Genomic DNA, 18,353 nt, shown 5'->3' with positions numbered 1-18,353 from the left:
TCTACATTCCCCACCCAAATTCTAAGGACAGGATATCACCTTTAGGACATAATAGGATTAAGTCACCACCATCAGAACAGCAAAAGGCAGAAGGCTCACTACATTGTACAACCCCCAATGTAGTGCATCTCAAACACAAAACCCCAGAAACTTATAAAAATTCATCCACTCACTCAGCCATTTTAGCAGCTACCCCAGAAACCTTGCTGCTGTCACTGAAATTTCTGGAAATTGAATAAACCTTCACTTGCAGTTAATCCACCTCCATTTTATTTCCAGCGCCTTTCTCTCGGCTTGGAACTGGACCGGATTTTAATTCCTACATTGGTCACTGGATAATGCTGTTGTAGAACTAATGCTCATGTAATTTGTATTCACATACACAGTAAGTTTTAAAAAAGAGACAAAAAATAGATCAAGCCAAGTATTTCATAAGGAATGTGGAACCTCTGTGTAAATGTTTCTATCAGATACATTGCAAAATTTTGGGAAGATGATGGTGATAGCAAGGGATAATATTTGATCAGTTGTGGGGTTTTTTTGTTTCATGTAATATGTAGCCATATATTTTTCAGATATTTTGTAATTTCCCCCCTACTTAACAAGTACAGGTAGTTCTCAATTTATAACCATTTGTTTAGCAATTATTTGAAGTTACAACAGCACTGAAAAAAGCAACTTATAATTATTTTTGTCCTGCTTATAACCATTGCAGTATCCCCACTCTCGTGTATTTTCAATGTTTGCAGCATCCTGGAATCATGTGGTCATCACGTGTGTTCTTCCCTGCTTGCTTCAGACAAGTAAAGTCAATGGGGGAAGCCAGATTCATTTAACAACCATGTCATTCACTGAACTGCTGTGATTCACTTAACAATGGTGGCAAAAAAAGCTTGTAAATTGGATACAACTCACTACATTTGCCTTGATTAGCAAAAGAAATTCTGGCCTCAATATTGGTCATAAGTCAAGGATTACTTGCATGTGGCAATTATTGCTACTTCTTTTCGTAGTAAGCAACATACAGTGAAATAATATTTCATGGCATCTGTAGTTTTTTAATGGTATCTGACAGTCATGTATATTTGATGGTAATGTGGGAAATTCAAATGTATTATTTATGTTAAAGCATTTATATTCCTCCTTTCATGTCAAGTTTTCACAATTGCAATAATCTATTACAATTTCTCATAAGTAACATGAAATAACAATTTGTGGCACTTGCCCGACATTTACAAGTAACATTTTAACAGCATTTGAGACACAATAATAAAATGTAGATAATTTGACAAAGAAGGCATAAATAACGAGCAGAATTGGAGACGTTAGGGTTTTTTAGTTTTTGAAAGAGGCAAATTCATCATAAGAATTATATAGTTTTGCTCCATTTTCCAATATTTCTTGTCACATTGTTAAGTGAATCACTGCAGTTAAATTAGTAACATGGTTGTTAGGTAAATATGATTTCCCAATAACTTTGTTTGTCCGAAGGTTGCATAAGGAGATCAGATAACTCTGGGACACTTCATAACTGTCATAAATGTGAATCAGTTGTCAAAAGCATCTGAAGTGTGAAAAATGGTCATAGGTCACTTTTTTCAGTGCCATTATAACTTCAAATGGTCACTTAGCAAACTGTTGTAATTCGAAGACTATTTGGAAGAATGAAGAAATACCATTTGTTGTGGATTATTATTTTGATGGTTCATCTAATATATTATTTTGATTGGATGGTTCATCTAATAGATAACACTAAACTGTGTTTATAATTCTATGTACTTATTATAATGGTGTAAAGATTAAATTGGGAATTTTAGTTTGGAGATTTGCTAAATGTTATTCAAAGGAATCTTGGAACTTTAGTATCACTTTAACGAACTACTTTTGTTCATTTGAAAAATATGTTAATAAAAATGAAGTGATGAATTCACTTATTTAGATGCTTGGAATAATTGATCTAAATCAAACTTTTCAAACTGTTTGAATCTGAGCAATATTTCAGATCAGAATAATTTGATGTTGCAAGTGTAATTTGATTGAGAGTGGTTAGGGTAGTAGTTAAAAAACATGTAGCTCTTCTACAGTGTTAAATAGGTTTTTTTTTTTCCAAAAGCGAGTTTAATAAATATTTTAACGATCTCTAAAAGGGTATTAAAAGAATACCACCAAATACAAATTCATTTGTAAATAACTGCAAAAGGGAACTGCAAATCAGTAGTAGGTATGGAGCAGCAGCATTAACTTTCAAAAACATGCAAAGAAAAAAGATAGATAATTAAATACTAGCAAGATTACCTGGCCTTGCTATAAAACTTGCCTTACTTAATGGATGTCCCCTGTTTGCTATCTTTTTAATTACTTTATTCCTTTCAGAAATCTTAGACACTAACATTTTCTTGACAATTGATGGCAACATGCATGTTCATTGTTCCACCATATACTCAGTAAAGGAGTTGTATAGTTGCAAGTTGTTTTTTTAAGTAGTATTAAGTAGGGGAAAAAAAGATGTGTGCTTTTTCTTTAGTCATCTGAAACTTCCAGCTTCACATTTGGGAGATCCCCTTTTATTTTTGTTTTGGGAAATTTTATAACAGGAAATAGGTAATTTAGCTGTCTAGAGGCTTAACACATTCCTTTGCATCTTTAAGGAGAAATGAAAAATTATGCTGTCAAAGACAACAACTGGGATTTGAAGAGTTGGCAGGGCTTCATTCTCTCTGTAGATGACTGACCTCTGGTAGTAGGTTTGCCAGGTGTTTTCCAATGGCCAGTCTTTCCAGCTTTGTTTGGTCTTTTTCTAATTATGTAATTTTTAATTTTTCTAATTAAGTTCCCGACATCCAGTGCCCTGATGAGGACATGAAAGGAGCCCCAATGGGCATCCCCTAAGCAATGATGATATTAGTGGCTAATCCTTTCAACCTGGAAGTGCTTTAAATCAGGGGTGTCAAACTCGTGATGCCACATTGCCATCATGTGATGTATTGCAACTTCCCCCCTTTACTAAACCAGGAGTGGGTGTGGCCAGTGTGCAATGCACCCAGCCCATGGACTGTGAGTTTTACACTCCTCCCTTGAATGGTGCCTCCAACATAAACATGCTGAATCCATTAATTTGAGTCTGAATGACAAGTTTAAAAACATTACCTTGACTGAGATGAAATAAACCAATCAACCAATCAATGCAACTGTTCGATATTTGCTAAGGTTTATTTCATCTCCTTAGTGGATGGATTGACTTTGATTGCACAATGCCCTTTATAATGTTCCTTGAAAAAGTAGCACTTGAACTTATGTTTCTGGTGATTTTCCATTGCCACAGTATTAAAAGGGATTCAATGAATGATGTGCAAATCGTGTGAATGCATAATTCCAAAGTCTGCTAATTTTTCATAATGTTTTCTTCCCCACAGATATCAATCACAGCCCTGGTAGCAGGGTACCTACAAAAAAGATAAACAGTAAGATGAAACATGGTGTCAAATTGTCCCCCTAAGAGTACAGTATAAGTCATACATATTAATGATGACAAATAATAAAGGGTGCATTAATGAAAGCATTACTGCTAGGAGCACCAGATGCTATTATTTACTGAAGTGCTGTTGAGATGCAGGAAGCCACTCTGATTATTCAGATGCAATTTCAACATGAGAAACTGCAGCAAACCTGGCAATGAAATTACAGCTATTGACAAAGTTAAGGTTATAATTTCCCTTCATTTTGCACATTTTGGCAGTTTGAACAATTTACTGACTCTTATAATAATAAACTTATTTCTTAATTTTTATCAGATGAATCTGGCCTTCTAAAAGACAAAACAACAAAAAACAATAACACCAATACATAATTAGATTTACTTAGATTTCCTTTTGTCTTCTCTCCTCTTCTCTCTCTGTAATTAAACTCTGTTTTCTCCTATATTTAACTGTTTTTCCTTTGCCTTGCATAAAATTGATTATCCCAAAACAGGAGAATATGATGGGGTATACATTGATACATAATGCAATCACTGATAATTGATTACAAAATTCTAAGCTAGGAGTAAAAATAGCAAATGACTTTTTTTTTGAGAAAATTCAGATGTACAGACTGGATAATAAACATACATTTTCCCCATCTTAACTTTACAATGGCAAGCATAGTAAAACTGCAATGCAACCAGGAATGTTCATATGGCAGACACTACTCATATCACTCAGAAGGGATTTTTACACAGAAGCTTCACTTTTTTCAGCTATTCCAAATGAATAGTTATCTGCTTCTGGATCTGCATGGGGAAAGAATCTCCTATATTTTTGAGATAAACTAGTGAAGTACGGTAGATTGCGTTGAGATTCAGTGTAGTATTTTGTCTCATAAAATTTGCTACTGAATAGTGGGGTGATGGTGCTAGTGGCTTAAAAAAGAATCAACTACTTAATTGAAAATAAGACTGCCCATGAGTAGTAGTTTTGAGATGCCAACCCCATTTTCAGAATCTGTATATCCTAAAAATCAGTAGTTAGGGATTACAAACAGGAGAAAGCATTTATTCATTACTTTTAGCTGGGTTTTCCTATTCTTATGTAATTCTCATGCTTTTTCCATGATGTTAAGAAACACATCATGGAATGTAGGCATTCATTACCTACAAATTGAGTGTGTGGATTAAGGAAGAGAAAAACTTCAATTCATGAGTTGATAGTGATATTGTCAATGGATAATCAGAGGGTATGAGAAGAAGAGAGCGCTGGAGGAGAGAAGAGTTATTATAGAGTTTATTTTTATTTGATTTGATTTGTCAATTGCTTACAAGATAATAGGTATAAGTATATACATAGTTATGAATACATGAAATGGGTACATATAAGATAAATAAAAAGAAACAATAGGACAGGGACAGTAGGCACGTTGGTGTGCTTATGCATGCCCCCTACAGACCTCTTAGGAATGGGGTGAGGTCAATAGTAGCCAGTCTAAGGTTAAAGTTTTGGGGGTTTGGGGAAGAAACCACAGAGTCAGGTAGAGTGTTCCAGACATTGACCACTCTGTTGCTGAAGTCGTATTTCCTGCAATCAAGTTTGGTGCTGTTAACCTTGAGTTTGTATCTATTGTGTGCTCTTGTGTTGTTATGGTTGAAGCTGAGGTATTCATTGACAGGTAAGTCATTGTAATGTATGCCATGCTTAGATCAGACCGAAGACGGCGTAATTCCAGGTTTTCTAGGTCTAGAATTTCAAGTCTGGTGGCATAAGGTATTCTACAATGAGTAGAGGAGTGGAGAACTCTTCTTGTGAAATATTTCTGGACTTTCTCAACTGTGCTTATATCAGATACGTAATGTGGGTTCCAGACTGATGAGCTGTATTTGAGTATTGGTCTAGCAAATGTTTTGTATGCTCTAGTTAGTAGTGTGATATTACCAGAGAAAAAGCTATGTAGGTTTAGGTTAACAACTCTTGATGCCTTTTTGGCTATGTAGTTACAGTGGGCTCTAGCACTTAGATCATTAGAGATGAGTATTCCAAGGCCCTTTACAGAGCTTGAATCATTAAGTTCTTCTATGAGGGAGATGGGTGGATTCTAAATATACAATAAATAAATATATTGAAGATCATGAAGCATGTACAGAAATGCTAAGAAAGCATTGGAAATGGTATGGAAAGGTATGGAAAGATATGGAAATGGAGTTTAGAAGGCTAGACCAAAATATTTATACAGAAGAGGGAGTAATATATTGATAAGGACGGAAAACAAAGAAAGTGCACAATGTCAAGAGTGAAGGCATGATAAATAAACCCACTGCTTAAAGATTTTAACTGAAGAAAGAGTTTTGAATGTTCAGTCAGATAACCGGAAGAACAAGAACATGAATATAGAAACCTTATTTATGGAATATAGAAACCTTTTTATGCCTCAGGGCATAAAATGAATGATTATTAGGAAGTTTCTTAGATGTAGTGAAAATTTTCACTCATTAGAGAGTTGTGGTGGCAGATTAGGAGAATTCAAAGAGGTGAAAATGCCATTAGAGAACCTGGAGAATAAAAAGTTGAGATGGCATGAGTAAATATCAGGCATTAGAAACTAAAAGCAAAAGAAAACTGAAACTACCTGGAGAGCGAAAATGGGGCGAAGATAGTTACCCTATGAAAAGATGGGTGATCAATAAATTTTACAAACAACTAAATGAGATGAAGATATTTCTTGATGCTGGGGTAGTGTGTGTTTTAAAGAAGAATCAGAGACAGAAAGAGCTATATGAATTTGCTGGAAACCTCATGATGGAGAGAAATGGAAAGGAATTTAAGGATATAAATTGACAGTTCAGATGAGGACTGTGGAGTAGTTAGGAGAAAAGTAAAGAAGTAGGAATAGATGTAAAAAGAAGAGTGAAAAAGTGAGTGAGCAGAGGGAAAGTTGGCCTTAGCAAAGTATTTAAATGTATGAGTATCAAAGGTAGACACTAGGCGCTGAAGCTTTCTTAAGACTACATAAATCAAAATGATACAATCCTGCTATTTAATCTTGTAGATGAGGAAACTGTGATGTTGCCAAAATGATACACGTTTAATGACATTATCACAAATCCTACAATTATATTCTTGCTTGTGTCTGTTGCAAATAGATAGTGACATTTGCATGATAATGTCATTTCACATCTTTTATCATGCTGTCCTTTGCTCCTGTTGTCCCCAATCGGGTAGAAAACATGAATTTATATGAAGTCAATGCTTTTGCTTATTTTTAGACCTAGATGAGCAAATGATGTACTGAATGATGCAAGGAGCCAATGCTGGAGACTTAAAAGTCAAATTTATCAAGACTTGAAGGGAATCAATTGTTGGTGGTAAGTATAGAATTTGGAAAGCAAACAGAAATAACAAGAAGAGGGGGAAAAGACAGTGTTTCAGAAAAAAAAATCAGTAGATCAATGATCTGAAAATCATAGAAAGAGCAGAAGGCAAAACTTATTCCATGATGGGCATGTGTGATATAGAAGGAGACACAGGGGATTTCACTACTGAGTCAGCAACAAAAGTGAAAAAGAAATCAAGGTCAAGACATTGCCCAGGGCTCTATATGTGTCAGTGTGGTATAGAAAATATAATATCTAGCAAGACCTTGAACTTCTCCTTTCAAACAAACCCATCTTCTGATGATGGCAAAATAAAAGGAAGTCAGAAGTTCAATAGAGAGAGAGAGTGTGTGTTCCCCCCCTCCTTATTGGCAGCTGATACAAATGAGATTGTTGTTTTCTTTTGTAAAGTGAAAGTGTGCCAGTGAATTGAGGAGCAAATCAGAACGGAAAAGTCTCCACTGAACTGAACTGAGCTGCTGAAGAGCAAAGTGATAGCTGGAGAGGAAGGAGAAGAGCAGCCCAGCCAAGCTTGCCTGCATCTGCAATGATAAACATAGTAAAAGCAAAGATCATGTCTAGTAATATCAGTGAGAGATGACAATAATTAGAGATCTGTGCAGAAAGTTGAGGAGTTGTCATGTCACCTACTAAAAAGACCCCAACAGAAAAAGAAATGATCTAGAGAAGATTTAAAAAATTCTGAGGAATGGATTTTAGAGATTGTGAAACTTACCCATATTCTGAATATTCCTATTAGCTTAAGTGCAGAATGAAAATTGATTTTCCTTTTTCTATGAACTCTGTGCTGTCATTATATGTTAGATTGATTGTGTGTCCGTTTGTGGTTCGTGAAGGCAGTCTTTTCTTCCCTGGTGAGCGCTCTCTTGATATATTGCAGTTTCATTCCCATAATACCAAAATGAATAGGAATTAGGCGTTTTTAAGCCCAAGAAATAGGGGGCATTAAACAGATAAGTCTACCTTGAATGAAATACAAGTTTGGGGAACGTAGTATATTTTGCTTATGCAACAGTGATATTTTTCCCCTAAAAGTTTTCTGTAAATTTGAATAGAAGTAAAACACAGAGATTAAAGTCAATGTCCTATGTAGAGGATGACAGGATGTCTTTCCAAGTAGTGATCAGTGCAAGTCTTACTCGCATTGCAGAGCTGAGACTTCATTTCCGTAGTGACTGATGATTAATCACCAGCTTCCAAATTGTTTTATTCGCTGGGAGTGGTTGCAAGAGCTGGCCTGGGATTTTGAACTGCTGCTAACACAGAACTTTTAGTAAACAATACAAGTCCAAACAGTTGCAGTGGGACTTTGCCTTGCCTGAATTCCTTTTTCTGCTGCATTATGAGAATGGATCAAGAGCACCATGGAGACAAAGACAGTAAGTAAACAAGGAAGGAGTACCTCAGAAAACAGAATTTTCTATACTGTTTTAACCAATGACTTACAATTTGTGTTTTAGGGTTCTGATTGAGCCCTGAGCTACAATATGTACTTTGTGATTCAGTTTTAGACTGTGATGGAAATTTGGCTCATACTGAAGCATGGCCCTGCAAAACTGCAGGACGGATCATAATATTTGCTGAAAGTCCAGTGCAAAATTCCTTTAGACTCTTTTTGGTTTTTATTTGTAATCTGAGATCATTCTTAGGTTGCATTTTCTGCTAGTCTTAGTGATCAGAAAGCTTAGTGATCATTTATTATCTAACTCATAAGGAAAATGTGCACATAACAGCCGGGTTATAAAAAGCTGGCTATGCAGCACTAAGCTATTGGAAGGCATTGGATTCATAAGCATTTTGTAAAAAAAACAGCCAGGTAATTATTTGGAAGCACATTCAAAGATGGACAACTTAATTTTAAAGGTAATACATTCATCTGGCTCAGAGATTTTTGCTCCCAGATATTTGCATATAAAATCTTGTGGCCAATAAATGAACACTTCATATTTTAAAAACAAAATTAAGATGTCAAGTTGATATTAATTTCTATCCCACCAGAGATTGCCGTATTCAATTTTAACCATAGTGAGAATTAGGTTGAAGCCCCTTTTTTGTACGCTGTAACTGAGATTTTGTTTGGAGAGAAAACAATTTTTTTGGCATCAAAAGTTGTACAAAATGCTTCAGTCTGTTCCATTTATAATTGACTAGAGAAATCAAGTGATGCAGCTTAGGCTACTTAAATCTCTCTATCCACAGAAAAGAACATATATGCCAGCAAATCATAATTATTGGAGACATTCATCTTCTTTCATTTTGGTTTATACTCCTTGACTGTTACAATGGTAAAGATTCCTCTTCATAAAGCCTGAAAGAAATGGAAATGTAATTGATCCTATCCAATTCTACTGAATTTTTGAACACTGTTTTTTTTCTTTATTTATACAATCTAAGTCTGAGATCTTCAAACTTTAGGGGGCCAGTGAGTATCTTAGAACTTTCAGAATGTATTTTGAGCATTCCCATAAAATGGCTGCTGTGAGAGGGTTACCCATTCATCAAATGAATTCAGTGATAGATATGACTATACAAATGCTCATTTTCCAAAAGGCAATCTGATAAAGTTGAAATTTGCCCAAGTACAAAGCAGGGAGATCTGGGCCCAAAAGCTTGAAACCTACAGTTTGAACCCACTAGTTTTAGTTCCAATGCCTATTTTGCATTGGAAGCTGTAACTTATTGCAATAAAACAGCTAGTAAGACAGTGGTGGGATTCAATTTATTTTACTACCAGTTCTGTGGATGTGGCTTAGTGGGTGTGGCAGGGGAAGGATACTGTAAAATTTCCAGCCAGAGGTGGTATTTGCTAGTTCTCCAAACTACTCAAAATTTCCACTACCTGTTCTCCAGAACTGATCAGAACCTGCTGAATACCACCTGTGTAGTAAGACCCTACTCTACAGGTTTCAAGAATCAATGGCTTGCAATTTATCAACATTGTCCAGTTGCTCCTTCACCAGAATGGACAGGAAAATGCTTTTCAAAGGCAGAAACAGACAATACCACCCACTTTAATTTCCCACTCACCTTTAAAGTGACCTCAGGACATGTTTTTCTGCTCCATTTCCACAGTAGTCTTTTTCCTGCAGTTTTCACATGTAAATTAACTTGATTTACAAATCAAGTAACTTCCCAATGTACAGTACAAATTTTTCTTTCAGATATGGGTTCTTTAACTCCAATAGACAACATTACTTAGGTCCATTTCTCCTTGTTTAATAGATGTTTCTTGTAGTTTTTAAATAGCTATACAAAAGAGCTGCCTGTTACTGCCTGAATTTTCTTCTTCCCACAAAGAAGTCGGAATTGATAGGTCACAAATCAAACTGCCCTTATTTGATCTCTGTGGTATCAATAGGCTGCATAGAAATTGACATATGTTAATGCACACCAAGCTGAGGTTCTGCTTAAAGTGACAGATCATTTACACAGATTTCTCAAGCTTTCCAGAAATTGCAATAGATGGGAACTTTAGAAATTGCAATCCAACATATTTACTGGGTATTTTGCAGGGGTAGGATGCTACCAGTTCTGCTCTGCAGAACTGGTAGCTCTGAAGAGCAGCAGACACAGAACCAGTTCTGTGTCTGCTGCTGTTTGGCCCAGCCACCTGCCCGGGCTCTTACCTGACCTTTATTTCCTGCTTTTTCAACCTCAGCTGCTTTGCATGGCAAAACGTAAGTACCGAACCAGTAGTGACACTGGTTGAATCCCACCCCTGGTATTTGTTGAAAGAAATCTGGGAAGGTGCCCTTCCTTCCCTTTATGTCAGGCTCCAAAAACCAAGAAAGACACGGAGAGTCTCAGTAGTTAGCTTTATTGTTCTTCGTGTATAGACAACATTTACTAGACTAAAGCAACTACTCACATTATTAAAGATATACTCTGATAACTTATAAGGAGGAGCTACTCTGACCTTCTTTTTCCCAACCAAACTATCTAAATATCACTATTTCTTATTCCCCTACAATGTAGGGAGTACCAATGTAGGTACACCATACTATGTACATTAATTTGCTATATACCACCAAGAAAGCAACAAGAGATTGTTATGTGAGGAATGCTTCAGGTAGCGTGTAGGACAACCCTGCTCAACATGTGCCACATCGCTTCTATAACAAGCAATATAGGTCATGTGATTTGGAAGAGGCCCCAATGGAGCAAACTAACATTTTTATCAAGATGTGGATTAGAAATCATACATTTTTTAAAACACACATTTAGTCCCCAAGTGGTTAGCAGTTATAATAATACAAGACAAACAAGCACACTGCTTCCTTAATAGTCCTCTTAAGCTTTTTAAAGAGCAATTCATTTAGCCATAGACAAGTATAACTAGCGCCAAAGACCACAAAATGTCACAACATTTATTATGATGCAAGTATGTGAGAGATGAAGATGCTCATCTACCACTCAGAAGATTTAGAGTTCAATCCTAGGCAGCAACAAATATTTATCCGTGTGCAAAGAGAAAATATCTGCTGTGAACTCTGTGTAGGAATCAGGAAGGGCATAAGGCCAATAAATGCTCAGCACCACTCAGTCTCCCCAATTCTACCCCAAACCAAAGGGATTATAGGGTTGTAACAAGAAAAAAAAAGTGAGAAGTGGTATTTGTATTGTGACATACCAAAGCATATAGCATCTCTTTACCCTGCCCCCAGTGCTGCAATACTGATAATGATTCAATGTAAATAAGCTATAGATGTGCAAATATCTCCAGTTTCAGTGGCAGCTGATATTTGAGCAGAAAAAGCTGAATTCAATATTTTGTTTAAACCATTCTTTTTATTCAACAATTAACTTACACACAAATTCAATGTGGCTATAAAATAGTCATAATAAAATCTCTTCAGACTGATTTAAAACTTCAGTTTGATGTTTGTACATGCCATAGATAATGTTAATTAAGAAGGGAAGGGTCTGTGTGTGTGACTCAAGCCATTCCAAAAATAATTTCTCTAATAAAGAACAAAGTTATAAATAGTTCTGTTTGGAACATATGCTTTCCAGAGTAGACTTGTTGCTATAGCAATCCAGCTGGGAAAATACAATACTATGTTGAAATCCAGCCAGAGAATATTCTTGTGTCCTTGTGTTTATTTCTATAATGTATAAAGTTGCAGCTTTGACTACACTAATTTGAAACCAAGAGACCACTTCTGGTCTTTTGGGGAGAAATGAATAGAAACAATAAAGTTTTTTGGAGTCACTATAATTATGGAATTAACTCATTTAGATATTCATCCATATTGTAAAATAACAATTAGCTGTTCTTTGTGATTAGGAGTGACAAGTCAAAATGTCAACCTAGAACTAAGGAGAAATTTCCTGACAGTTAGAACAATTCACCAGTGGAACGACTTGCCTCCAGTGTTGGATCGTCCAACACTGGAGGTTTTTAAGAAGAGATTGGACAACCATTTGCCTGAAATGGTATAAGGTTTCCTGCTTGATCAGGGGATTCAACTAGAAGACCTGTAAGGTCCCTTCCAATTCTGTATTCTGTCAGCCTTGAATACTGACAGAATACAATATTGAAGGAAAGAATGAGTCTCCAGGCTTTATTCAGAACAGTGAAAGTTGTGAGTATTCCCATTAAAATAAAACCTCACATAGGAGAACATCTCCATTTATAAAAGGACTGCTGTGGAAAGTGTGGATAGTTGTAGATGGTCATTTTCCAGAGGGAAACTGTTCAGACCAACCAAAAATAATTTGTGGATAAATCTAAGGACAAAGCAGAAATAACATCTCCCATTCAAAAACACACCTGTCCCAATTCAGGAAAAACCATTCAGGAAAAAAAGAATAATGTGGTCCAACAGTATTCTTGGAAATAAAGGTGAGGTTGTAAGTTATCATTGTACAGTAGGCTAGCATACTGGTTGTTTTCTTAAAATATCTTAAATAAATTACATAAGAAGTCCGAAGATGCACAAATAAGTACGAAGAGTAGTATCTATGAGCATACTATGCACAGCAACTTGAGGAACTCAAAATGAAAATCTCAATTTATTAAATAACCCTTATTTTAATTAATACTTAATTAAATATACTTAATTAAACATAGACCTCACATGGTACATTTTAATTTCCCCATAATTTATGATACACATTGTTGCCAGATATACCTGCACATTGCTTATATAACTAATAAAATCCCATCATTCCTCATGGTGTAATGATTTGCAATTCATTTATTTTATTTTACAGACATAAATAATAACACTCATTAATATTCTTACACTAGCTGTACAACATATAGCATATTACCATATTTTATACTTTAATGAATTCAGGGAAATGTAAATGCAAGTCGCTATATTTGTAGGTCACATGAATTTCCAATTCCCACAGCTGATACAGATTAGCAGATTTGGAAGGGACCTTGTCCAACACCCCCACACACACCCCACCCCAAGCAGGAGACAACACCATTTCTGAGAAATGGCAGTCCAATTTCTTCTTGAAAGCTTCCAGTGATGAAGCTATTCCTATCTATATTACAGAAATATATAGTTTTTAGATCTGGTACAGGTTATCCTCAGTTTACAACTACACTTAGGGCCAGAATTTCCATCATAAGTCCAGCAGTCAGAATTCAAGGCATTGTCAATTTTATGATCATTTTTACCATATTCCAAAGTGAATCACTGTAATCTTTAAGTGAATAATATAGTTATTAAGTAAATGAAATGTTGAACAAATCCAGCTTCCCTGGTAGATGGGTATTTTTTTTTTTGACAGAATGAGCACAAAAGGACACGAATTGTGATGACACAACTGCAGGACACTGCAATCAGTCGTAAATGTGAGTCAGTTGCCAAGTGCCCAGAATGCGATCCCTTGACACAATAGTCATAAGTGTGAGTGTAGCTCATAAACACTTTTTCCAAGGCTATTGTAACTTTGCACCATTGTTACATAAATGGTTATAAGTTGAGGACTACTTATACCTGATGTTGAATTAAACAAGATAAACTCACGCAGGAAATGCTGGCTGTGAAAGGTCTGTAAGTGGAAATCCATACATCTTAAAATTGTTGAGGTTGAAAACACTCTGCTAACTTGCAGGTCTATTTTGTTTTTCATTTGAATATAAAATATATATTCATATTTATAAAAATATAAAATGATTACTTAGAAGACAGATCAATTAACTGCAACACCCCTTGAATCTAATGCTGGTATACTGTAAGCAGCAGGCAAGGAATGAAAGCTACATCTGAGTTAACCAAAATATTTTTAAGTGCAGGTGTTAAGCAACAGGAGCAAAATTGGAGCTATTTGCCAATCTGCTGCAATTTACCCCAGATATTTTTGCCTCTGGGATTTATGCTTCTAAGTTCTCATCTTCTCATTCATGGGGCACTTTTGGGAGGGAAGGTAGGGACAAAATGATAACAGGCTACCTTTCCTGTAAACATCCAGTATTTCAAGCATATTCTCTGCAGTTCCAGCAAGAAATGTAAGCTATGTCAGCACACTGTTTTGTTTTGTTTTTCTTCCTGCCAAATCCCCAAGCTACTATTACACTCTTGTTATTTTAAAAATATGCTTGTTGTTGAAGGTGTGTGTGTGTGTGGGGGGGAATGGCTCAGGGGAGAAATAAAAATGTGCCCATCTGTTAATAAAAAAATGTTACAAACTTTTCCTCCCAGACTGGTGGGTTAGGTCATTTACTGAATAGCTGAGCCGGAGGAAGAATAGGCAGGTACACTGATTTAAGGATCCATACATTTGCCTTATTCTATAATGTTCATATCACAGAAGCAATTTTTATCTGTGCAAGGCAAATGTTTCACCACTGCTTTCATCTGATATGCAGGCAATCATATGTTATTCTATAGAGTACATGCCCTCTGCTAGAAGCTGAACTCATGTATCTTTGCACTTTAGATAATTATTTGCAATTAATTCATTCAGAACAACATCAAGTGATCAGCATCTAATGCAGTGGTGGGATTCAATTTTTTTTTACTACCAGTTCTGTGGGCGTGGCTTGGTGGGCATGGCAGGGGAAGGAGACTGTAAAATCTCCAGTCAGAGGTAGAATTTGCCAGTTCTCCAAACTACTCAAAATTTCAACTACCGGTTCTCCAGAACTGGTCACAACCTGCTGAACACCACCTCTGAAGCTACCATGTTTCTCACCAAATAAGGCCGGGCCTTATTTTTTTTTGACCCCCCAAAAAATGGCTAGGCCATCTTTTTGGGGGTGACTTAATTTCCCCCCCCTTTCATCCTTGGGTGGGCGGGCAGCAACGGCTTGGATGTTGACCTCGGCGTTGGTGGGGCACTTCATTTCAGGAGACCTTCTGCCACCATTGCTTTCCCTTCTCCCTTGCTGCTGTGGTATTTAGAGCAATGCCGTGGCGTTTGGTGCAGCCACGTGCGGCCAGCTAGGGCTCCTCCCTGCAACCGGAGCCTGGTGGAGACACTTGGCTTCAGGCACTCCTGTCATCGCCTTCCCTTTGCCTTCAAAGGTAAAGCCAATTCTTTTAAAAATGATGTCCTACAAAGACTCCCCTGCCCGAGAGGGCAGCCCAACCCCATGTGGAGATGCAAATCTCCCGGGGCTGCAGCGCAGGATCGGCCCACCTCAGGAGAAGTGCCCGGCTGCCATCCTTGCCTGGTGCCGGCCAGAGCGTGAAGAGCTTTACCTGGGGTGCCCAGTGTAGCTGACAGGCAGGCTCTCCTGCCTGGCAGCGGATCTCTCACCAAGGCAGCGAGCGCCTCCCCGTCGGACCCTCCGCTCATCCCGCCAGGGCCGCGCCAGAGCTGGGCAGGCTGGGCAGAGCCAGGAAAGCGAGCCGCAGGTGTGTGCCCACCTGCCAAGCAAAAGAGCTGGGCTGCCCTGAGCTTGGCTTCCTTCCCAAGTCCCTCTAGTGCGAACCCGAAGGGGCCACCAGGAGAGGCTGCCTGAGGCAGTGATAGCAGCCACCCATCCATGGACAGGGAGGCGAGGTGATGGCAGTGCTGCTTCCCTGGCCAGTGGAGAGAGCCCAAAGCCACCCGTCCTCTCCACCCCTCACCCAGCCCGTCCCCGTCCCCACGCATCTCCAAATGCACTGGCAGCTCCAAATGCTGCAGCGGAACAGGCATCGGGCAGAGGCGCTGACTCGACGGGGCTCAGCTCGGAGGAGGACACGGCGCAGTCATATGGGAGATATGCTTGGTGTGAATTATGAAATTTTATAGGGGTGGAAATTAAGTAAAATCTATATAGGTAGTCTCTACCTACAGACTGTCTTGTTTAGAAACCATTTGAAGTTACAACAGGTAAAAAAATAGTTTTGCAATAAAAACTACAAGTTCATTGTTTCTTATATTTCTTAAATGTTCAGGCTTATTCAGTCAAAATTCTTGACCAACCATCAATTTGGTCAGAACTTTGGATCCAGTTCTGACTCTTCCCCCTCCACCCGAAAAGTCCATCATGACTTTTCAGGAAAGAGATGAACCTATATCAACTTCAAGACTCTAATCTATTTATGGATTTTACTATAGAGTGTGAAAAGAATTTACAATAAAAGTTACTGCATATTTACTTGTGTTAAGGAACAACAACAACAAAACTCTTTTGTCTGTATATTCAATTTAACTGAAGAACCCTTCATAAGAAATCTTCTGCAGTTTGTTTATTTCTTCATATTCTTTTTCATGAGAAGAAAATAGAAAGATTATTTTTTGCTTTGCGAAGAATATGTGAAAGCTTTTAGCAGAAAATTCTGTTCAGTCAAAGTGATGAATTATGGCATCAAATCACTGTTTTGCTACTTTGTTAAGCAGGAGGCATTTCCTATAACATCCATGGATATGTATTTTGTATGGATTTTTAAAAGGATATGAAATACTGCACTATAGTACTTGAGAATAAACACATTTTTCACACACAAAAGAAGTTACTAAAAGTTTATTTTTAAAAAACCATTCACATTTGTTGAGGAAAAAGAATCAATAATTCATCAAAAGCTTCATTTCTTGTAACTCTCATTTGTTTGTAGAATTGTATTACAGATTGCTAAAAATCGATTTGACTAAATGCTGGCTGACATGTTTTTCTTTCCACACATGAACTGAATAATTTTACATTTACCTTGGAATATGAAGAAGTTTCAAAGGCAAAATGAATATATCATGCTATTGGGACAATCTTTCTAACTTTCAGTACTACATTTCTGACATTGTATCTTTTGCTGTAAACTTTCTGTCTTTCTTTCTCTCTCTCCCCCTCCATCTCCCATCTGTCTGTCTGTCTGTCTGTCTGTCTCTTTCTCTCTATATTTATCTATCATCTATCACATTTTGAAACTACTCATCTCCCCCACGGACGCTGAATGGTACACAATAACATATTTAAACATAAAAACAGTATATAAAAGTTAGTTTTAAAAAGACAAGAATAATTAAAAACCATGTTAAAAAGTAATTAAAAGGCAAAGGGCAATAACCAGCCCCACATGTTCAGGGCAATAACCAGCCCCACATGTTCCTCTATGCCAGAGGTGTCAAACTCAAGGTGTGCTGCTTAGATGTGCCCTGTGAGGCCGCCCTGGAAACAGTGAAGGACTGGCTCTCAGTGCCTCTGTCAGCAAAATCAGAGCTAGGGAGGGCTGCGGGTGGCCCCCCAGAGCTCCGTTTTTGCTAGCAGAGGGTTGTAGGAGGCCGGCACAGCCAAAAATGGCACTCAGGAGCCTGTTTTCACTGGCAGAGCACTCAGGTCACCACAGGCACCCCCGATATGAGTGATGATAAGCTGGCAGTGCCCACCCTGGCCACGTCCACCTTGCTGCCCCTGAAATCAAATACAACCCTGATGCAGCATTGAAATTGAGTTTGACATCGTGCTCTATGCTCTCTAAGCAAGGCCACTGCCTTATCTCACAGAGTGTGGGTAATGGCAGAGAAAGTCTCTTTCTGGTTCCTGCCAGTCAGAATCCTTTAATTGAGGGGTCTGCAACATATCTCTCCTGTCTGACCGAAAGGGATGGACAAATTTTGATCGGATAAAGATAGTTCCATAAGTAGCTTGGCCCCATATTTTGTATGTTATGCACAAAAATAAAATGGCTGGACTAAATATATCATGCACTGTTTACATTTAAAATAGCTACCCTGGAACTGGAATCAGAGCCTGAAAGTCCTTCAGTGCCCCCTATGGATCTGTTTATGCCAATTGGTCTTGATACATGGACTTTTCGTGATCACGGTATGTATACATACTGCAATCCATTGAGCTTTACTGATTGTTGCAGTTGTAGAACTACAGAAATACAAGTTCTTTATCAGGGCAGTGTTTCTTATCTTGTATTTTAATATACACTTTTTTTTTTAAAAAATAAACATTTCTGCAACATGTCAGACAATGAACTTTTGTCTTTGCAGAGAAACCCCAATAGTTCAATCTTGAACATACGGGGAATCCCTCTTAAATAGACTGCCTTATGTCTTTTAAAGAAGTTCAGGTATATAAGGAATTTGGGGAATT

At 37.5% G+C, this 18,353-nt stretch overlaps 1 protein-coding gene across 2 annotated transcripts in view; it reads left to right on the top strand.

Annotated features, from left to right (window-relative positions):
* Positions 1 to 8,060: 8,060 nt before the first annotated feature.
* Positions 8,061 to 18,353, top strand: part of SSUH2 (ssu-2 homolog) — a 62,741-nt gene continuing 52,448 nt past the window's right edge. Inside the window, exons 1-2 of one of the 2 annotated variants that reach the window (XM_026721253.2) lie at positions 8,061 to 8,238; positions 17,976 to 18,074. In XM_026721253.2, coding sequence (XP_026577038.1) covers positions 8,202 to 8,238; positions 17,976 to 18,074 — 136 coding nt within the window. In that variant the 5' untranslated portion in view covers positions 8,061 to 8,201. The remainder of the gene's footprint in view (positions 8,239 to 17,975; positions 18,075 to 18,353) is intronic. The other variant, XM_026721259.2, reaches the window with a different exon arrangement.

The sequence above is a fragment of the Pseudonaja textilis genome, chromosome 2 (genome assembly GCF_049901715.1).
Source record: "Pseudonaja textilis isolate UNSWEBS1 chromosome 2, rPseTex1.2, whole genome shotgun sequence".
Lineage (NCBI taxonomy): Eukaryota > Metazoa > Chordata > Lepidosauria > Squamata > Elapidae > Pseudonaja > Pseudonaja textilis.
Note: the sequence above shows the minus strand (reverse complement) of the source record. Positions and strands in the feature narration are given on the sequence as shown.